Genomic DNA, 23,893 nt, shown 5'->3' with positions numbered 1-23,893 from the left:
TCAGTCTGGGACAGCATCTCAGCATCTATATGAGATATATATATATATATATATATATATATATATATATATATATATATATATATATATGAGATTATATTATAACTGAATCTACCAAAGCAGTGAATGGGTGATTACTACCCCACACTGTGGAGACAGGGATAAATACAAGACTGAATTACACTTCTGTTTAATTAGACTACATCCACATGTAAACACCCAAATCACTTCCCATTGAACAAGTCCATGTTCACCCAGCACATGTACGCTGGGATTAGGGGGGAAGAATTTGACTAGTGATCCAGGATTATACTTCCTGAATTTGGACTTGGAACATGTCAAAAAACACAATGCTGGAAGAATATAAGTCCTTATTCCTGAAATGTGTTTGTAAAAATAGTTTTTGTCTGCATATTTGGAATCATGCAACCATGAATGCTACAGAGATGAGCGTGTGGTGTGTGGGGCTGTTGTGATTATTCTTTCCTGTATTTGTCAGAGTTTTTCAGCATAACATCTTGTGTGCTGCATGATAATGTCATAATGTCTGTGTCTCGATGTATTCTGTGGCCCCAGAATAGAAAACAGGTGTAAGCTGTTCATAGCTCCAGACCAATAAAACGTGAATTCTGAGAAGCAATATAAAAGCACAGTGAAATATCCAAAAATAATCTGATCCATTTTGTGACTGTCAGCTTTTCGAGATTACACTGCGCGGATTTGGTAAACTTGTCACATAACTGAAAATCTGCCAGAGTATGCTTTGGGTGTGTCTGTGTGTGTCTGCAAGTGTGTCAGTGTGTTTGTATGTCTGTGCATGTATGTGCCTCTATGTGCATGGGTGTTTACATGTGAGTGCATGAGTGCGTGTCTGGGACTGTGTGTGTGTGTGTGTGTATACAGCATGTCATGTATTTCAAGTTAATACAGATAAGCAGGGTGCTGATCATAACAGAGTACAGCCGAGGAGGACAGACAGGAGGACAGACAGTAGGACAGACAGGAGGACAGACAGCAGGACAGACAGCAGATACAGCAGTGACCATGTCTTTTCCCATCAAGATTAACATGGTAATGTCCTCTTTTCTATCACCTTCATTTAGATTGAAAAGACGCTTTTATTAATGAACAGCAAATGTTCATTAAGGCACACGTCATTTATACCGATATAAACACATGATTACACACCACTGACAGACACACGTCATTTATACCGATATAAACACATGATTACACACCACTGACAGGCACACGTTACTTATACCGATATAAACACATGATTACACACCACTGAGAGGCACACATCATTTTTACCGATATAAACACATGATTACACATCACTGACAGGCACATGTTATTTATACGAATATATCACATGATTACACACCACTGACAGGCACATGACATTTATACTGGTATAAACACATGGTTACACGCCACTGACAGGCACATGTTATTTATACTGATATAAACACATGATTCAAATGTACACACCACTGATAGACACATGTTATTTATACTGACTTAATCAGGATGGTTGGACTGTAGTAGGTTTGTAGTGTGATGGTAGGTGTCACAAAGCTGAATAGTCAGCCTACACACACAAACACACACACACACACACACACATGCCAGTTGTTGTCTGAAAGTGTGAATCCTTCACAGAGGATCTTCACACACACCAGCTGGAGGGGTGTGCTGTTGTTTGTTTTGGGGTGTGGGAAGGGCTTGTCCCAACAGTGCTGCTAATCTCACCTGAAAAGTCCCTGACACTAAGAGAACACGTGACAAAAGCTGTCAAACCCCAGGAGATGGCTTTACAAGTGCTTTTGGAAAATCTCCTTCTTGGAGAAAAGTCAGACTTTGTAGTTTGATTTTATGGGATGTGAAAGAGCAGTGTTGTTCCATGTTCAGTATTGTAGTAATCACAACAGCAAAGCAACAGTACAACAGTACAACTGTACAACAGTACAACAGTACAACTGTACAACAGTACAACTGTGCAACTGTACAACAGTACAACTGTACAACAGTACAACTGTGCAACTGTACAACAGTAGTCTCTGTATTGGCATGTACTTTTTTTTCTCTTGAACACTACGAACTAGATATTCAAGGTCATAAATTAACTAATACCTAATACATCCATAATCAATAATGAAATAATCAAACACACAGCTTATCAGACAGCCTAATACTGCTGTCATCATTTCAAAATAATCCCAGCTGTTTGTTCAGTGGAATTATAGTTATGAGATTAAACAGTTATAGTTATGAGATTAAACAGTTACAGTGGGGAAAAGGAAGTATTTAGTCAGTCACCAATTGTGCAAGTTCTCCCACTTAAAAAGATGAGAGAGGCCGGTAATTGACATCATAGTTAGACCTCAACTATGAGAGACAAAATGTGAAAAAAAAATTGAGAAAATCATTTTGTCTGACTTTTAAAGAATTTATTTGCAAATAATGGTGGAAAATAAGTATTTGGTCAATAACAAAAGTTCATCTCAATACTTTGTTGTATATCCTCTGTTGGCAATGACAGAGGTCAAACATTTTCTGTAAGTCTTCACAAGGTTGGCACACACTGTTGCTGGTATGTTGGCCCATTCCTCCATGCAGATCTCCTCTAGAGCAGTGATGTTTTGGGGCTGTCGGCGGGCAACACGGACTTTTAACTCCCTCCAAAGGTTTACGATGGTGTTGAGATCAGGAGACTGGCTAGGCCACTCCAGGACTTTGAAATGTTTCTTACGAAGCCACTCCTTTGTTGCCCTGGCAGTGTGCTTGGGATCATTGTCATGCTGAAAGACTCAGCCACGTTTCATCTTCATTGCCCTTGCTGATGGAAGGAGGTTTGCACCCAAAATCTCACAATACATGGCCCCATTCATTCTTTCATGTACACGGACCAGTCGTCCTGGTCCCTTTGCAGAGAAACAGCCCCAAAGCATGATGTTGCCACCCCCATGCTTGACAGTTGGTATGGTGTTCTTTGGATGCAACTCAGCATTCACTGTCCTCCAAACACGACGAGTTGTGTTTTTACCAAATAGTTCTACTTTGGTTTCATCTGACCATATGACATTCTCCCAATACTCTTCTGGAACATTCAAATGCTCTCTAGCAAACTTCAGACATGCCTGGATATGGACTGGCTTAAGCAGGGGGACACGTCTGGCACTGCAAGATCTGAGTCCCTGACGTCGTAGTGTGTTGCTGATGGTAGCCTTTGTAATGTTGGTCCCAGCTTTCTGCAGGTCATTCACTAAATCCCCCCTTGTGGTTCTGGGATTTTTCCTCACCGTTCTTGTGATCATTTTGACCCCACGGGCTGAGATCTTGCGTGGAGGGAAATTAGTAGTGGTCTTGTAGGTCTTCCATTTTCTGATTATTGCTCCCACAGTAGATTTCTTCACACCAAGCTGCTTGCCTATTGCAGATTCAGTCTTCCCAGCCTGGTGCAGGTCTACAATTCGGTTTCTGGTGTCCTCCGACAGCTCTTTCGTCTTCACCATAGTGGAGTTTGGAGTGTGACTGTTTGAGGTTGTGGGCAGGTGTCTTTTATACTGTTAACGACTTCAAACAGGTGCCATTAATACAGGTAATGAGTGGGGGAAAGAGTAGCCTCTTAAAAAAGAAGTTACAGGTCTGTGACAGCCAGAAATCTTGCTTGTTTGTAGGTGACCAAATACTTATTTTCCACCATGATTTGCAAATAAATTCTTTAAAAGTCAGACAAAATGATTTTCTCAATTTTTTTTCACATTTTGTCTCTCATAGTTGAGGTCTACCTATGATGTCAATTACAGGCCTCTCTCATCTTTTTAAGTGGGAGAACTTGCACAATTGGTGACTGACTAAATACTTATTTTCCCCACTGTATCATGAGATTAAACAGTTATAGTTATGAGATTAAACAGTTATAGTCATGTGATTAAACAGTTATAGTCATGAGATTAAACAGTTATAGTGCAGCCCCACAGACCCATTTGAGCAGACACAGACCTGCTGGGCCAGCCTGACAGGATCAGCTTCACCGACGCTGTTTGAGCAAGAGGAGGCTAATTGCTAATTGGCACAAAAGTGTTTGAATGGTGTTTGATTGAGTGTGCGGTCTGCATGTGAAGATGCATTGTTTTCTGCATTCTGAAAGCTTACACAGATCTCTCTGGGAATAACAAAACAGATGGGACCACTTCACGCACACATGCACACACACACACACACACACACACACACACACACACACACACACACACACACACACACACACACACACACACACACACACACACACACACACAATCACTCACACGTACAAGCACACACCCACACCCATAAAGATATCAAAAACATCCTCACTGTGTTTGAGTTTTTAAAATTTCCATCAGTGCCCTGTGGCTTTAACTGCAGAGCAGAATGTGCTATTCAAAGGTTTGGTTGTTCCATAAGCTAAATCTCTAAATCTTTTACTGCATACATAAAGTCATTACAATCAGATGTGAGATTGCACACACACACACACACACACACACACACACACACACACACACACACACACACACACACACACACTCCCCCCTCTCCTCCATTCTATTCAGTGGGAAAGGTGGCTCATTATTATTCTCCATCACAACCCAATATGTCTCCCCATCCCTCTCTGATTCTCCCTCTTTCACCTCATCCCCCCTCTCCCTCTCTTACACACTCTCTCTCCCTCTCTCCTTCTCCCACTCCCTATCCCTCTCTCCCCCTCTCTCCCCCCTCTCTCACTCTCTCCCCATTCTATTATCTCTGTGTTGTTCACAGCTAACTACCTTCCAGCAGCTCTACACCAAATAATCATCTCCCCTCCACACAACCTACACTCATCTCTAGCCACAGTCATCTCCACCCAGTCATCTCCACCCAGTCATCTCCACCCACGCTCATCTCCACCCACACTCATCTACAATCCCCAACAACCCAGCACATGAATGAGGCAGACAGATAAGGGAGAGAGAGAGAAAGAGAGAGGGAGAGGAATAAGTACGAACTGGAGAGACAGGGAGAGACAGACAGAGGGAAAGAGAGAGCGAGGAAGACCTCATGAGCGAAGGACACAGACAGAGGAAGACCCACACAGAGGAGGAGAGACAGACAGAGTGTGTCCAAGACAGAGGAAGACCCACACAGAGGAGGAGAGACAAACAGAGTGTGTCCAAGACAGAGGAAGACCCACACAGAGGAGGAGAGACAAACAGAGTGTGTCCAAGACAGAGGAAGACCCACACAGAGGAGGAGAGACAAACAGAGTGTGTCCAAGACAGAGGAAGACCCACACAGAGGAGGAGAGACAGGCAGAGTGTGTCACAGACAGAGGAAGACCCACACAGAGGAGGAGAGACAAACAGAGTGTGTCCAAGACAGAGGAAGACCCACACAGAGGAGGAGAGACAGGCAGAGTGTGTCCAAGACAGAGGAAGACCCACACAGAGGAGGAGAGACAAACAGAGTGTGTCCAAGACAGAGGAAGACCCACACAGAGGAGGAGAGACAGGCAGAGTGTGTCCAAGACAGAGGAAGACCCACACAGAGGAGGAGAGACAAACAGAGTGTGTCCAAGACAGAGGAAGACCCACACAGAGGAGGAGAGACAGGCAGAGTGTGTCCAAGACAGAGGAAGACCCACACAGAGGAGGAGAGACAGACAGAGTGTGTCCAAGACAAAGGAAGACCCACACAGAGGAGGAGAGACAGACAGAGTGTGTCCAAGACAGAGGAAGACCCACACAGAGGAGGAGAGACAAGCAGAGTGTGTCCAAGACAGAGGAAGACCCACAGAGAGGAGACACAGACGGAGAGAGGGAGATCTGGAGAGAGAAGGATAAACAGACAGATCTCCTGCAGCGTCTGAGCAGGGAATCTCCATCATGATGAAGCAGATCTGCTTGACTCTGCCTCTGACTTCCTCCAGTCTGACTCAACACAGGACGTTTCTCAGAGAGCAGCCGGGCTTCCTTAACAAACGACGGGCTGTCTGCTTCATCTCAGAAGCCCCTGGTGAAGCAACCACATCAGCATGGGTGTCTCCCGCGTCCTGCTGACTGTCCTGCAGTTGCTGGACTGAGGGGAAGACGCTCGAGACTGAAAGTTTGGTGCTGTCGTGCCGACAACGAAGACAGCAGAGGATAGTGTGGATGTGTGTTGGTGTGTTCTGTCTTATCAAAAATGAGAGCGGGAGAGACAGAGGAATAGAGAGAGAGAGAGGTAGAGAGAGATGTAAAGAGTCTGTTTTGAAATTTAATCCCATCACTCTACGCATCATAACTGGTAAAATAATCACTTGATGGGAGTAGAGAATGATTACTGGTGTAGCCTCTTATCACTACACACACACACACACACACACACACACACACACACACACACACACACACACACACACACACACACATGCGCACACGTGCACACACACAGAGACAGTCTTCATCTTCATAATCACAGTGGCTAGAATTGTCTGTCTGAGTCCAGTTGCAGTTGTGACTGCAGAAGCCGAACAGAGTTGGGTCGGTTCCTGGGTTCTACACCAGCAGGGGGTGTGCTGGGGGTGGGGCAGCAGGGGAGGGTCTTACTGGGGACAGTCACACACAAACACACGCACACACACACACACACACACACACACACACACACACACACACACACACGCACTCTTCTGCTTCCTCGACAGGGACTACATGAGGAATATACACGCCTCAGTGAATAACTGGAACAAGACTACACACATGTACACACACACACACACACACACACACACACACACACACACACACACACACACACACACACACCTCCCCATTTGTACGGGTGCATTCTGGTTTCAAAGTAATATGCATAATGTTGTATGTCATAGCACCGAAGGCTATAACGGGTATACACACGACATGCACACAAACACACACACACACACGGACACACGTACAGACATGCACATACACACACACGTATAATTGAATAGGCACAAACCCACAAACTCTATGTCACACACACCTCTCTCTCGCTCATGGTGTAGAGGTAGTGATGGTCGAGGGAGAAGCCCATATCCGGGAGAATGGAGCTACCATCCTTCATCACCTGCACAGTCTCGTAGAGAAGCCCTCTCCTACCGGGACCATCCACCCGCAGCTGGGACAGGGAAGGGGGGAGAGGGGGAGGGGGGCAGAGAGAGAGAAAGAAAAGAGAGAACCAGACAGAAGCAGTGAGGTGGGTGGGAGATAAAAGGAAAACAAAAAGAAGGAACAACTTCACTTTTATAAGGAAAATTGTAAACAGAACAGTACATGAGCCAGAACCAGCCTGGCCTGGCCCGACCCAGACCAGCCTGGCCCAACCTGACCCAGCCCAGCCCAGCCTGCCCCGACCCGACCCAGGCCGACACAACCAGTTCCCAGTGTTGCTGTGAAGCAGATCAAAACCAAGAACCAATTCTTTGTGAACAGAAACTGAGCTTAGTAAATGACATTTGTCAAATGACCAACAAATCTGGAACACATCATGAAGCGAAAACAATGACGATTCCTTTATTCCCAAGATGGCATTTAACCCTGAAAACCCTCCACCATGGATATACTGTTCCTTTCACACACACACACGCACGCACACACACACACACACACACACACACACACACACACACACACACACACACACACACAATATCCTTTTACCCTTTCCTGTTCACTCCTTCATTGTGAGGTTCTGAGTATCTGCTGTGAAGCTGAAAGAGCTTCAGTTATTATGTGATCATTAAGGGTTGTGAGGTCAGATGCCTCTGTGGTTTTTGAAGATGTTTTGTAGATGTTAGAAAAGCAGCAGGGTCCTCCAAAAGTGCAGCGCCCCCTGAAATGGCTGAATGTCGCAGTCAAACTGTCGTCTACCTGACAAACAGAACCTCACAGTTCCCGGGTGGGCAACACCAGGTCACTAGGTCAGCAGGTCAGCAGGTCACCAACGCAGCACACACATCCAAACTGGAAACCACCGCATACCGTACGAACACTGGCTGAAAAATGATCACTCCAGACTTTGCATAGTAAACGTTTAAAAGGAAATAAACAAAAAGGACACTTTTGTGTGACTGTGTGTGTGTGTGTGTGTGTGTGTGTGTGTGTGTGTGTGTGTGTGTGTGTGTGTGTGTGTGTGTGTGTGTGTGTGTGTGTGTGTGTGTGTGTGTGTGTGAAAGTGCTGTTTCCTTGAGCACTCAGTCACAGTTCATACAAGCCGTTCTGGTCAATGTGAGTTTGTTGTCAGTTTGTTTATTTATGTGTGTGTGTGTGTGTGTGCATACACTACACAGTGGGCTTAGAAAGGTTACTCAAAAAGTCTGTATGCACAAATAGTGTGACGCAAAGAAAAAACCCGCCTGGATGTTCAGACACACAAACACTCCCACACACACACACAGCAGGGAAAGGACAGTAGCAGTAATCTGGGAGACTTAACATAGAATCACAAAAGAAAGCAGATCCAGCTGAGACAACAGACTAGATATACTGTTTAACTGTCCTCTCTGAATCCCTCTCACGTTACACAAACACACACACACACACGCACACACACACACACACACACACGCACACTCACTCTCACACACACACACTCTATCTCGGATCTGCAGTAATCCTGTTAACTCTTCCGGCCTAGTCAACTTATGCGCAATATCAGTTCCATCTGCCCTTCTGTGCCCTGCTTTTCTATTGACTCTGCAAGACTTTGCACTTCTCACTCTCTCTCTCACACACACACACACATAAAGAAAACATTCTTTGTGTCTCCAGAGAATTAATAAAAGTACTCCAGCATTAGGGTGAGTATGACACCTAGCTTTAATCCCTCCCTTAATCTACCGTATTATGGTACAGCCTGCTGCTGTATGTGGATTACAGAGAGAGAGAACCTGAAGAGACAGAACTGATAACTGAAAGGGAGGAACAGGGCTGTGCTTCTTCTGTGGTTTGATGAAGGTCTGTGTTTCTACTGTTTTTGAGGCCATTGGTGATGAATGGGTGTGTGCCAGTCCCAAGATTTGCACAACCCCAGGGCACTTCCTGCAATTGTCTGAGAAGTGATCGCTCTGAGCATGTGAGAACACAGCTCCAGTAAAATAATGTCACACAGGATTAGGGAGAGAGTGGAGACGCATGTGCACATGCTCGCTCTGCTTGAGGCTGAGCATGATGGGAAACTGGAGCGACAATAGCGGGAGTGCATGAGCAGGAATTTGACTTTCTTGAGCAGAATCTCTGAATACAACAAACTTTTTCCATAAGAAAAGCAAACGTAGGTGTTACAGAGTTAGGAACTATAAACAGGCATAGACTAAGGAGGGATACGAATGAGGAGGGATACGATTTTGCTATTCTGCCGTAATTTAGAAGAAGTAGTCATAAGTTCTGGACAACCATAAAGCTCCCATCTTGGTTAAAATGTACAAATGCATTACATTTTTATCCAACTGGCAGTTGTAAACATAGCACCGGTGTTGTGTTCATATCATGGGTTAGGCAGGCTGTCTCTTGGCATGGGTTTTAAATATGAATGGCCTTGTTTACATGTCAGTTTTGATTGGCTTTAAACATTGAGCCAATCAACCACAGTGTACACAGTGTACCACAGTATTGACACTGGCTCACAAAGTATAACCAGGTATAACCAAATATAACTTCATTATTAGGAATTAGATATTGTGTCACACATTTTGTATGGCATAGCATGGTTACTGTCAGTGTGTATGAATCTGGCCCATATTCCTTTTTCCCTAAAAAAGATTCTAAAATGTATATTTATTTTCGTCTCCAACCCACAAAAGGGAAGACCACACACTTCATCAGGTGAACCTGTTGGAGTTGTGGAGTGGAAGTAGATAATTAGAGGTTAATGAGACACAAAGCATGATGAAGTAATTCTGCTCATTAAAAAAGGAAGAAAATCATCTCCTGGCAGTGGACCAAGATTCCTTGGGGTTCCGCAGACCCCAGCCAGACGGCAGTCTCATACACCGATAGTTCTCCTCCTCCCCCTCCACATTTAATCACTTGTCTCGTTCTGCATGTCCTTCTTGTCCTGTATCCATTCCCACACTCTTTAGCTCAAAAATAGAAAATAGCACTTTTGGAAAAAAAAAAATTCTGCTGCTGAAATGAACTTAACTTAAAATTACCCATAATGCTGTGTGGCATCTGAATGAGGGTTCGTCATTGTAACCCAAAAGTATTACAATGATGGGGTCACATAATAGACATGCGGGACACAGCTAAGTATAGCCTGACCTTTTGACTCTTCGGTGGCTGAGGTCAAGTTTGAGTAGAGTCTCCCAGCATCATCACAAATTAGAGATGGCGAATTCATGCTGTTCACAGCAGTATAGCAACGTAGGACTAATTGTGTTTATCCAGGCGGCGGTTCACCACGACCCAGAAGAACTAAGTGGTATGAGAACACATCCACAGGGCCTGGGTGAAGGCAAACCCAGCCAGACTTGGCATCATTCAACTATTGTGCATGTCGGACCTCCATCCTCTGACATACAATCGCCAGAGAATCCAGGTGGTGGGAGCCAGTGGTATAATAGTGCCTGACGCTTCCTGCTTCCCGAGAGTGCTTGCGTGGTCTTTCCCACGCAGGCCGTATTATCGCTGTGCAAAAATAAAAGTAAAAATAGGATGCATAGATTCCGGTGGACGCGTTACAAACAACATGGGAAATGTAACAGAGCAGACTCTCAGGATCATGCAGACGAACAAACACTGGCCACTCTCCTCCAGAATGGCCCAATATAGCAATCTCAGGGTTGTTCATGGGTGACAGAGAGACTACAGAGGGTAGTCTGTCAACCTAACAGGTTATCTGGTAACCAAACAGGTAACAGGCAGGATAACGGTGTTCCTGTAAACAAATACAGCTTTCTGCAGAGGGTCAGTGCATTTGGTGTAGGTAAGTAGGTGCATGAATGTGCGTGTGTGAGCAAGATAGCTAGATAGACAGATTTAGTCTGTTTGCAATTCTTTACAAATTTGGCCCAAAGAAATAAGTAGCACACTCCTTCCACTGGGCAGAACTACTCCTAATTTATTGTGAGAGGCGAGAGAACAATAGTTCTTAGACCCCTGCTGAGTCCGCTGGACCGTAATGAGGCTGTTTGTTTTGTTGGTGTTTACCACAGCCTCCTCCACATTTCAGCTTCCCACCAGACGGGACATGAGTCTGAATAAATCACACTCTCAGTACTCTCATCAGCCATGTTCAACTCTCAAAACACAAACACACCTTACGAGCGTATGACCGTACGAGTGTATGACCGTACGAGCGTATGACTGTTCTCCATCAACCCAAGGTTAGTCACTTGACCCAATAGGGATGAACGTTGAGAGTACTTTTCAGTGGAGAAATAAGAAATCATACTGCAGTGATTTTAACATGTTTTCTGTGAAAGTTCACAGTTCAACAAGATTTCACAGGTACATAGTATACATGTTATGGACAGGACATATACTCCTGAACACTACTGTGTGTGAGTGTGTGATGAATCGAATCAGTAGACCCACGGGTCGACATTCGATTACTTGCACACTCTTGGCTTAAAGCAGAACATGTACTCATGTAACCATGGAAAACGCTTAACAGATGGACATTATCGTATGTAGATGGACTATAGTACTTCTGTGTCCCAGTGTGTTTTTTAAACTTTTAGATCACATATGACTTTAAGAGACAGGGCAATCAAGTTTTCATTAATTATATATTACTCATTTATATATAGCGCTGTTATCACACTTAAAATAGGTACAAATGTACTTCTAAAATGTACAATTTATTTATGAGTTTCTCCTATATTTGGCCTCAGGAACATTTCTCTTCAGTGTGCAGGTCTGCCAGCACAAAGATCTCCACTTTACCTAGTCTTTCCTTATTATATATAATGAGTATACTGGAAAAAAATAAAAACTATTGGTGATAGAGACATTTTGAAAACATATTTGGATTCAGCATGCAAAAATACATAATAAACATGTATTTTTACAGGAGGCAGAATTATTGTTGCCCAGTGTAATCAACTTCCTGTTTCCCCAGGGCTGCGTTGATTGAATGCAATCTCCTGCCGCGTGTCCGCTCACCAATCTCTGGTAACAGTGGTATCTGGTAGCTCGTCATAATTCTTTCCTGATAAGTACAGTCTGTGGATATGGCCTACCTGCTATCTTAAAGACGCCCTTGTCTGTGGCCATGATTGGGTATGTGGCCAGGAAACATGACAAAGGTGACATTTCAAAAGAGAGCGTAGTCTGCGCTGCACATTTCCTCACATACTCATCATCACCGTCGAAGCGCAAAGAGCCGCAGCAGATGACAGGGGAAAACATTCGTGCTGCTCGCGGAGAGAACTGGCTTCTGCGGGTGGCACGTGCAGTACGAGCTGCAAGTCTGAAGTTTGGCAGTGATAGTATATTCGCTCTACAGAAAAATCGATACCTCTGATATAAGACAGCCTGGAGGGAAAGCCAGGGGGCTGGGCAATCTCTAAAATGACACTTTGCTGACAGCTAATTGTTCCAAGTGCTGTTTACAATCTATAATATGGAATTTAATCTGTAATATGGAATTTAATCTGTAATATGGAATTGAACCTGCCTCGGAGCAGAAAAAGATGCAACATAAGTTGCCATGGTGATGCAGTCCAATAAAAAGTGATCCAGCATTGTGAGACAGAAGAGCTGGATCAAACTGCATCTGAAGTTGGCTAGCTATGCCTTAAGCCCTGCTCCATGAGACAGGGCTGCAGTAATCTTACTGCTATTTGCATTATCGTTGTTGTTGTTGACATTGTTACTTTCGCTGATACATAATCCAAAGTGAACTTTAGATCTCGTTGTTCGAGGCCTTCACTCTGAACAGCTCCGATCCGCCTGTGGTCACGCTTTCTTCCTCCCTCTCCATCTCTTCTTCTCTGTATTCTCTCTCTCTCTTCCCTCTCTCCTCCCCATCATTTCTCCACGCTCCCTAGGGTTGCTCAGAGATGGGGGGTGGAGGGGTGGGGGTGGCAGAAGGAGCAGACGGGTCTCAGCTCTGCGGTTTAAACACACTCAGTGCAGCACGGAGCTTCTGAGTTTATTAATGTTGTCTGTGGCTCATCAGTGATGGCAGATTGTAAAAGTCCATAATTGTGATTAAAAACATCTTTTCTCTTTAGACATAAACAGTGTACTAGTAACACAATTTATGAGTCATGAAGAACACCCCCTCCATTGAACTACGACAAACAGCAAACACTGTTTTTGGGGTTGAACTAACCCCTCCCCGACTAAACGATCAAAGGCTGCGAGGCATATGTGTGTGTGTGTGTGTGTGTGTGTGTGTGTGTGTGTGTGTGTGTGTGTGTGTGTGTGAGGCAAGTCTGTGTATTTTGCCTTTACTTTTCTGCATGACCTTCAGAGTATATGTAAAATCCCTCCCTATAGACCCAGATCACACAGACAGTTACAGTTACAGGTAGATGCTCAGGTGACAGGTTTGAGCTCCCACACCTCTGCTGTTTCCTCAGGTTCCTGTAGGTAGACCATTATATCTGATGCCCAGGACCCTTTAAGATTCGTTACCTTCAGCACAGGTGTAGCAAACCTTCACCAAAGCACCAACAGCACACGCTAATTAATGAGCAGGAAGAGGGGGAGGGGCGACGCCGGTGGGGGCAGCAGGTGGAGCTGCTTCATTACTCCCTAATCAGGTTTATAACACATTCCTGTCATGACATAAGCAGGGCAGGCCCAGCTACATGTGGCCAATGCCAATTACCAGCAGAGGGAAGCCGGGGGACAGAACAGAGTTTAGTCCTGGTGAAAACACTACCGTAATGGTCAGGTTTCTATTTTTGCTTTAGAAATAATGACATGCTTACAGAGACAGACGACCCCGAACATTTAGAGTTTGGAGTATAAATAGGCATTAATAATCTGCCCATAGGCTGGAGTTTGGAGTTCTATACAGGTTAAAACTAGCTGAGAGGAACTAGCCTACAGGAGAATAGAAATATGAAAGCAAGAATACAAGATATGAAACTCTATAGTATGAATAATAAACGATTTAGAACATTCAACATATGTAAGATTAACCTATAGGAAACACCTACAAGAAATTAGAAGAAAAGGGGAGTGTAAGAAAGTATCCATTACATAAGCATAGCCAACACACACACACACACACACACACACACACACACACACACACACACACACACACACACACACACACACACAAAACAACACACAAACAATATACAATCACCCATGTATGCAAAAATCACATGAGGCAGAGGTTTAATAGACAATGTAACCCTTAATATGAATCACCCCAGCAGAGCACAGAGGATAAACTGGTGCTGATGGATAGAGGTGATGCAATGTAAACCAACTCCTTAACCAATCAAACGCATCCTGAGGTCGAGGTGTTGAATTCAAGATGAACACATTCAAGTGAAAGTGTCCTACAAGGCTTTTTTTTAAGTCATAGACCAATCAGCAATGAATTCATGAATACTGATGCGCCCAGGCAATGATGGGGAGGTTCTTGCGTCACTGGCTGTCTGGGTCTGGTTGTCTCCACGCTGTCTCTGGCCTGGTATAAATATGGACAAATATGGAAGGTTGCTTGTGACCTCTGACCCCTGACCTGCTCTACTGACCCGTGTGTGTAGTGAATGGTCCATAATGGGCAAAGATCCCCTAATGGGCTGTTTCACTTTTTCTGGTCTGTTAAGCTAAGCTCTCACATTACACACACACATGCACACGCATGCACACACCCACACATTACTAACACACACACATACTGTATACACACACACACACACACACACACACACACACACACACACACACACACACAAACATACCAGTATTCCAGCTGAGCAAAAAAAACTCTGTTTTACTTATTTTTTTGGTTTAATCCAAAATTCGTGACATCTCTTCATCCTGTCCATCCGTTCACATTCCACATTCGGCTTTGGCTTCTGGAACATCCGGGAAAACATAATCAGCGCAGCGAGGTAGAAAGCAGAACACAGCAAGCAGACCAGGCAGCCAGATGAATCACACATCACTCTCCCAGTAGGAACCTTCATTACCAATCACTTAAACATTCAGTTCAGAGGAGGTTGGTAAAAAATTCTACAGCCTGGACTGTTGTTTCTTGCTGTTGTTTTCATTTGTTGTTTTAAATGAATTAACACTTAAAAGAATCTGTATTCTGAACACGGGCCAGTGTTCCACACCAGTGAGGTCTTTATGTGTGAGTTAGCCAGGGCAGCGGGTGAGAGCCCTCACAACGAACATCAATTCCCTAGAGAGAGAGAGAGAGGGAGAGAGAGATAGAGATACCAAGGGAGAGAGACAGATATAGGGAAAGAGAGAGAGAGAGAAATACAGAGGGAGCGAGACAGATAGAGGGAGAGAGAGAGGGAGGGAGAGAGATTTAGGGAGAGACTGAGGGAGAGAGAAGGACAGATAGAGGGATAGAAGGGAAGAGAGACAGAGAGAGAAGGGTAGAGGGACAGAGACAGAGAGAGAGACAGATAGAGGGAGAGAGAGACAAGTGGGGAGAGAGGGGTGTGTAGAGATAAGGCAGAGGGGGTGTACAGGTACATGCTTTTTGTTCCTTCAGTGAGAAGTAAAGTTTCTTAGAAGTTACTATTTCTCTCTCTCCCTCTATCTTTCCCTCCATCTCCATTTTGTCTTACCCCTTCTTCCTTCCTTTCCCCTCTCTCTTTCTCTCTCTCTCTTCCTCTTCTTCTGCCTGTTTCATTCTGACACAAAGGGAGTCAGAGGGGCTAAATTAGCCCACAGGGCAACTGTCAACAGCAGCCATAAAGATACACTGAGGGTTGTGTGTTTGTGTGTGTGTGTGTGTGTGTGTGTGTGTGTGTGTGTGTGTGTGTGTGTGTGTGTGTGTGTGTGTGTGTGTGTGTGTGTGTGTGTGTGTGACACACTTATTTAAAAAGAAACATCTCACCACTGTTCATAAATATGACAGTTTTATTTTAAGTGTAACTCTCCTCCCTCTATTTCTGCTGGGGTGAGATATCACACCACCATCATATCAGTATACGTAATTAATTATACTGAGTGTGTGTGTGTGTGTGTGTGTGTGTGTGTGTGTGTGTGTGTGTGTGTGTGTGTGTGTGTGTGTGTGTGTGTGTGTGTGTGTGTGTTGGTGAATATATCACAGACATAGCAGATTTAGCAAAGAGCAGGTAGCATCCATTCAATCCATTCACTCGATGTTCTCTACCTCAGAAGTACCGGAACAGACCACAGTGTCTCGCTGTGGTGGTTCTCATCACTATGAACACCGCACGCGTGTTTCTGGGTTACTTCGTTTTTTTGGTAGTTTTTTGTGTTGTTGTTTTTTTTGTATAAGTCACATTGTCTAAGTTTGGAGAGAACTACTATCCTGAGTGATTTCAGTCTTAGACAGAAAACATACACTAATAATTCTCATTACTGCCAACTAGGGATGCACCGAAATGAAAATTCTTAGCCGAAACCGAAAACCGAAAATGAGGAAACCAAGGCCGAAAGCCGAAAACCGAAACACCGAAATACATTATGCCAATTATTAGTAACATTGGATTTATGGCTAACCTCACTAAAATCAAGGCATTGCTTTTCAAAGTATAAATCAACTACAAAATTTGATTTGAAAATATTTATTTAGCACTGACATTACAGTAATGCATATTATAAAATAAAATTAGTGGTGGGCCGTTAACGGCGATAAAGCTGACAATGGCCGACCACTAATTAAATTTAACTCGCTTGCAGACCGTTTTTATCTGAGAGGATAAATATATGTATTTTATACGAGTTAAATTTAATTATAACTGACTGGCCTGAAAGATAAATATAAATTCTCTCATAAAAACGTGACGTGAGTTGCAACAATATTAAACAGCTCAGGTAAACTCGGCTCGGCAAAACATAACGGGGCTCAAAGTGCTCTATTAGCCTACGAAATCCCTACGACAGAGAACGGCTGATCGTCTAAGGCAGCGAGTTCCATAATTTTTGGTGTAATGTCCTTTGCCTCGGCGCCATCACTGGAAAAATTTTGCTAGCTTTATCCAAATAAGCGCGTGCAGGTGGCGATTTTTGCTTGCGTCATCACAGCACATTGTTTCGGCCGTGTTGTTTCGGTGATGAAAGTATTTCGGCCGAAAACCGAAAATGCAAATTTAAGCCATTTCGGCCGAAAATTTTCGGTGGCCGAATTTTCGGTGCATCCCTACTGCCAACATTTCTTAGTTTCATAGCTGATGAAATAACTCCGTAACACACATACGTACACACATGTACACACACACGTACACACACACAATTTCCCAGTCTTCATGGCAAAGGCTAAAAACAGCATGGTCTATGCAGCAAACACATAGAGCTGTCCCACCCCCAACCCCCCTTCTCCCTCTCTCCCCCCTCCTTTCATTCTCTCACTCCCTCTCTCTCTCTCTCCCTCTCGCTCTCTCTCACCCTCTCTCTCTCTGTCTGTCTCTTTCTTTCTCCCTCCACCTGTCTCCCTCTCTCTCTCTGTCTGTCTCTTTCTCTTTCTCCCTCCACCTCTCTCGCTCTCTCTCTCACTCTTTCGCACACTCAGTTCAATTCCCTAGCCTCTTGAGGCCCTCAAATATCCAGAAACACCTGTTCTAGGGAGAACGAGCATGTCATTACCAGTGTTCCTCACTCCCAGACCACGGCTCAGTGTTCACCAACCTGGACAAGGACACCGCAGGAATGTTGTCACCTCACACTGAAATGACCCAACACTCAATAACCCCGCATGCCACCTCACAGCAGCAGAACCGAGTCACAGCAGCAGAACCGAGTCACAGCAGCAGAACCGAGTCACAGTAGCAGAACCGAGTCACAGCAGCAGAACCGAGTCACAGCAGCAGAACCGAGTGAGAGCACTCGGAGCACTTAAGTCGACATTCGTCACACCTTCCTGATGTTTCCGGAGCGTGTGCCGAGGAACGCTACACAGTAGCCGTTGTAGACGTAAGCTGAGACCGCAGTCAGTCGCTCGGCAGTCTCTGTGTACACGGTGTGACCCATGATGAGTTCAGAGCCGCCAAGGGGCTGGTTGATGTCAAGACCGCAGAAATGGTCATCGATGGGAACCGGCTGCAGAAAGAGAGAGAGATTAGACAGACTGTACAGGACAAATATATTTACACTACTACAACTATTAATAATAATAATAATACTAATAATAATAACAACAATACAACAGCACAATAGACCTGGAGTGCACTTGGTGTTAAGCTACTGATAATAGCAGCTAGAACCTTGTATAACCTGTTCAGTTATGAAGTCAGACATTTCACTCCGAGTGCAGCAGAAATATCACTGCACACAGTGAATGTCACACTGCTGCCTCCAAAGCCCACAGCACACGCTTGGCATTCTGGTGCTGTACAGGCTGGCGGCTGGGTAACACGGGATCGTGGGAAATGGAGTCATTGTGCTGTTTCTAAATGCCAGTGTAAGATCTGAGAATATATTTCTAACACCAGGGAAAGGAGGGGTAGGGCAGGGAAGGCATTGCAATTTCCATGATCTACATCTGTGTTTTGGGGAACTGTTCTGGGCCACTGGAGAGGGTTATCTGTCTCCCATATAGAAGGAGAGCAGGTGTTAGGGTGGTGAGTTAAGGTGGAGTTAAGGTGTAGTGTGCAGTGTTGATGATATAGTGGATGGTGTAAAAGGTATTGTGAGTTGTGTTAAAGACAGAATGAGTGATGTTAAATATGAAGAGGGAAGGGGGGGTTATAACCACAGTGGGTGGTGCTAAATATGAAAGAGTGGGGAAATAACCACAGTGGGTGGTAATAAAAATACATTTTGGGGGGATGGGACTGTAGTGGGAGTGTACAATATGAAGGGGCAGGGTTATAAGCATAGTGGGCGGTGTTAATGACATAGCAGGTGTTAAAGGTGTAGTGGGAGGCGGAAGACTCTAGCACACTCTTAATTCTATGCTTATGTGTATTCATTGTATTTTACAGGATTTTTACACAGTAGTCATGTCTAAATATTGAAAATGTCAATATTGAACCTTTATTATTCACCACATTGTGAATCAGTGTTCCATGAGCAGCATTAATTCTCAGAAAATCCTGATCAGGAGTAAGACTGGAATGCTAATTACCATTAAATCCCCAATGTGAGTCAAAACAGAAGCAGAATCAAGAGTGGAAGAGAGAGATCAGTGAATTTCTACACCATCCTGCTGAAGTTAGGAAGCACCAGCTCGAAGGTTCTGTTCCACAACCACATCGATGTAGTGCCTCTGATTTATCGTTAACGAGGGCCAAGCGTCCACACTGCATCGCCTGCCCCTCCATTAGTGTGCTGTCAGAGGAAACGTAAACCTTGCTGCCACTGGAGACCGCGTCATCCGCTCACACCCTCGGGTGCAGAGGTGCTCCTTCAAGCACCAAACGGAGCCACTGGGGAAGGACCGCCCCAATAACTGGTGAGTCATTCTGTTACACTTCAGCGAACGATACAGAGTCATAAATCACTGCATACTCCATTTATGACCCACTCCTCTTTGCTGCAATCAACCTCTCTTGCAATTTAACACCAGGTGCCCCATGCTGATAACTGGGTTTTTTCTGATCCCTGCAGGTTAGAGTCCAGATATTCTTGTCCAACACCTGCTGCATGCAGGCACGTCCAGGTGTCCAGGTGTCCAGATGTCCCCCCTTGGCTCCAGCCATGTGCGGGTCAATAGCTGGGAGGTTTCCGCCAGCTCAGAGTGCGGCCTGTCTCCCGCTTCTCCGCCCGACGCATGCGGAATGGCCAAGCAGGTTTCAAAGCTCCACCCCCTCCGCAGGGCTGAGTAGAGACGGGCGTCTGCAGGAGAGGAGAGTCCTGGCCTGATTCACTAACTCCAGGCTGTCGTGCACATTAAAATTAACGGCAGAGTGTAGAACAGCGTGCTTAACGGCAACAAAGAGCATCGGAGCAGTTATGCGAATGTTGTCGGGGGGGTCAGAGAATCTCACTAACTACCAATCAGAGAGAAGAGATGCTGTATCACGGAGATGGTGTATCACAGAAATGGTGTATCACGGAAATGGTGTATCACAGAGATGCTGTATCATTGAGATAGTGTATCACAGAGATGCTGTATCACTGAGATAGTGTATCAAGGAGATCCTGTATCACGGAAATGGTGTATCACGGAGATGCTGTATCACTGAGATAGTGTATCACGGAGATCCTGTATCACGGAGATGCTGTATCACGGAGATGCTGTATCACTGAGATAGTATATCACGGAGATCCTGTATCACGGAGATGGTGTATCACAGAGATGCTGTATCACTGAGATAGTGTATCAAGGAGATCCTGTATCACGGAGATGGTGTATCACGGAGATGCTGTATCACTGAGATAGTGTATCACGGAGATCCTGTATCACGGAGATGCTGTATCACGGAGATGCTGTATCACTGAGATAGTGTATCACGGAGATCCTGTATCATGGAGGTGGTGTATCATGGAGATGCTGTATTACTGAGATAGTGTATCACGGAGATGCTGTATCACAGAGATGCTGTATCACGGAGATGGTGTATCAATGAATTGAAGACCATTTCCTCCCATAAAAACTCTTCAGCGTGATTTTGGCAGACAGAATGTTTGTTTTTGTTTGTTTTTCTTTTTTGATGTTTTATTTTTTTTCTTTCTTTTTTTTTTTACAAATAACTGCAGTAAATGTGTATAAAGATCACATGTGGATAAACATTAGCCTGCACTGTTAGGTATGATAGGGTACGATCTGTGGATTCACTCTCAGGAAACAGGAAACCCCTCAATGACTCGAACAAGAAAAAGCTCGATAACTCAAACAGGAAACAGCTCAATGACTCAAACAGGAAGCACCTCAATAGCACTACCCTTACCCATAGAGCAGAGTCTGACTTTTGGCTTATCATTAACATTATATATATATTTAATATATTAAAAGCCATTCAAACGCATAACAAATGCAACAAGGCTTCTTTCTTACCTTTCATAATTGTCATAATAATATATAATATGAAAGTTCTTATAAGCAGTTATAAAGTTATAAACAGTTGTGAACATTTCAAGGAGTTCTTACCGCTTTTGTGCACTGCACGTCTTTGCCCAGTAGCCAGTGGAGCTCCAGGTTCCCTTCTCCCTGGTAACACGAGCGTAGCCTCTCTTTGATGTGGGCGTTAATGTCTCGCATGGCGAACAGGCAAAGCGCAGAGTCATCCGAAGGACTGAGGAACTGCTTCTGTCCCTTAGAGAAGACAGCGAAGAGCACGTCCTCCTGCTCGCTGGCATTGAGCGCCCCCGCCAGGACGCTGCCCGCCTTGGCCAGGTACGCCGCTTGGAGCAGACGGTACTCCACGCCTTTCTGCGCGCAGCCGATCGGCAGCGAGACGTAGGAGTGGAACTTGTTGTCTCCCTTGCAGAGGCGCACGATGCGGCTGGAGTAGAAGAGGTCGTCGGCGGAGCCCCCCGCTGTCCCGCTGTCCGTCTCCGGCTGCACCGTGAGGAAGAAGACGAAGGGGCCGCTGGAGAAGCCGTAGACGTAGCGGATGTCGAAGTGCGGCACCAGTGCCAGCGTGTCCGAGGGGATCTTCACCAGTGACGACACGAAGTCCGTGTGCAGCTCGTAGTCCAGCATGGCCGCCGACTCCGGATCGCGGGGGAGCTTCCGGCTGGAGATGGTGGGGAAGTAATCCTGCTTCCCGCCCACGGCCGTGCCGATGTAGAGCGTGGCGTCCCGACCACGGCCGCTCACGATCACGCCGGACACGCCGCCGGTCTGGTTCACGCTGGAGAAGTAGTGCTCCTTCCTGTGCGATGGCTCGGCCAGGATGAAGAGGTCATCGAGCCGGAGCAGCTTGCAGACGCCCTGATACAGGCTCCCGCAGGCCAGCAGACGGTTCTGCGTCTGCTCAATGAGTAGCAGCTTGTTGACATTGTTGGTGGGCGTGAGCGGCTCGCCGCACGGCTGGATGATCAGGGGCGGGTAGCAGGCCTGGTTGTCCAGCTCAGGGCCTGTGCTGTGCGACACCAGCGGCACCAGCTCCGCCGACAGCTTGTAGATGCGGTTCACGCCGCCCACGTACACGGCGCCGGTTGACTGGTGCACTGCCAGGTGACTCAGGATCCACTCCGTCCTCTCCGACTGGAAGGTGTGGAACGTCTGGCCAGAGGACGTGCTCGCGAAGACAGACAAGGTGACGAGCCACAGTCGGAATAGGAAGCAGGTCATCGGACCAGCATGCACTGTGCCACTGTGGCTGCCCTGCATTTCGGAGCGTGCTCAGAGCGCTCTGGCTAGTGAGAAACGGGGCCGACGCTTTCTTCTTCCTTCGTTCTGTCCGTGGCTGGATTAGCGTTGCAAAATGTCTTCAGTAGTCACATAATGGAATAGATTGTCTAGAGAACCCAACCTGAGAGAGGAGACAAGGATAAAAGATGAGGCCTTTGAGACAGACAATCAGACAGACGGCAACACCACAGAACAGACAGGTGCTACTTGTAAGACAAAAAAAATGTCCCTCCAGCTCAAAGCTCTTGATTTAAAGTGGGAGAGATGGTGGCTGCTGGAAAACTTTACATCAGTCCTGACAAGAGCACACAGGGGAGGACCTCACAGAAACACCAGAAACACACGCAGAATGCCATCATCTTCCCATCTGCCCATGGCACTGCTGTTTGTGTGTGTGTCTCTCTCTCACTCTCAATCCATCTGTTTCTCTCTCTTCTCTCTCTCTCTCCTTCTGTCTTTTGCTTTCTCCTCTCCACCTGTTTCAGTTTGTCTTTCTCTATCTCACTCTCACACTGTCTCTCCCTGCCCCCTCCTTTTTGCCCTGTCTCTCTGCCCCGTCTCTCTGCCCTGTCTCTCTGCCCCCTCCTTTTTGCCCTGTCTCTCTGCCCTGTCTCTCTGCCCTGTCTCTCTGCCCCGTCTCTCTGCCCTGTCTCTCTGCCCTGTCTCTCTGCCCTGTCTCTCTGCCCTGTCTCTCTGCCCCGTCTCTCTGCCCTGTCTCTCTGCCCCGTCTCTCTGCCCCGTCTCTCTGCCCCGTCTCTCTGCCCTGTCTCTCTGCCCTGTCTCTCTGCCCCGTCTCTCTGCCCCGTCTCTCTGCCCTGTCTCTCTGCCCTGTCTCTCTGCCCCGTCTCTCTGCCCTGTCTTTCTGCCCCGTCTCTCTGCCCTGTCTCTCTGCCCCGTCTCTTTCCCACTCTTTGTCTTTGTGATGTGCGCCAACATACATCAGGGAGACATGACTCATGTAATCAGTTAATAAAAGCAGTGCAGACCTTTATACCTTTGGCAATCAATACAGGGGGAGCGAGTAGGTGGCAGCCACTAACACCCGCTAGCTCTGAGCCTCCATTAACTTACTGTGACTGCAGGGGAGGTCCACACCCTATTACACACACAAACGCACAAACAAATGAAAACATGCACACACACACACACACACACACACACACACACACACACACACGAATACGGACATGCACATACACAAACACAAGAACACACACACAAACAAAGGCATGAACACACACGCACGCACACACAAACAACTCCCCTCTTACTATGCATTAATGCTGTCATTAAATTAGAATGTAAATTTATTAATTATGCTTTCAATTTTTGCTTCCATAGTCTTTCTCTGCCCTACCACCACTCTCTCCACTCCTCAGAACAGAATTAATCTTGTTCCCTTGTGAGTGACGTTCACAAATTAATCAGCTTTTTTGTGTGTGTGTGTGTGTGTGTGTGTGTGTGTGTGTGCGCGCAGGGG

At 45.7% G+C, this 23,893-nt stretch overlaps 1 protein-coding gene across 5 annotated transcripts in view; it reads right to left on the bottom strand.

Annotated features, from left to right (window-relative positions):
* Positions 1-23,893, bottom strand: part of LOC143512176 (plexin-A2-like) — a 97,581-nt gene that overhangs the window by 56,773 nt on the left and 16,915 nt on the right. For 4 of the 5 annotated variants that reach the window (XM_077002201.1, XM_077002175.1, XM_077002184.1 and 1 more), the window contains 3 exons: positions 21,205-22,534; positions 18,030-18,212; positions 7,036-7,170 (listed from right to left, as the gene is read on the bottom strand). In XM_077002201.1, the coding sequence (XP_076858316.1) occupies positions 7,036-7,170; positions 18,030-18,212; positions 21,205-22,392 (1,506 nt within the window). In that variant the 5' untranslated portion in view covers positions 22,393-22,534. Of the gene's footprint in view, positions 1-7,035; positions 7,171-14,948; positions 15,047-18,029; positions 18,213-21,204; positions 22,535-23,893 lie in introns of those variants that run through there. The other variant, XM_077002212.1, reaches the window with a different exon arrangement.

The sequence above is a fragment of the Brachyhypopomus gauderio genome, chromosome 1 (genome assembly GCF_052324685.1).
Source record: "Brachyhypopomus gauderio isolate BG-103 chromosome 1, BGAUD_0.2, whole genome shotgun sequence".
Taxonomy (NCBI): domain Eukaryota; kingdom Metazoa; phylum Chordata; class Actinopteri; order Gymnotiformes; family Hypopomidae; genus Brachyhypopomus; species Brachyhypopomus gauderio.
This window is presented reverse-complemented; position numbering and strand designations above follow the sequence as displayed.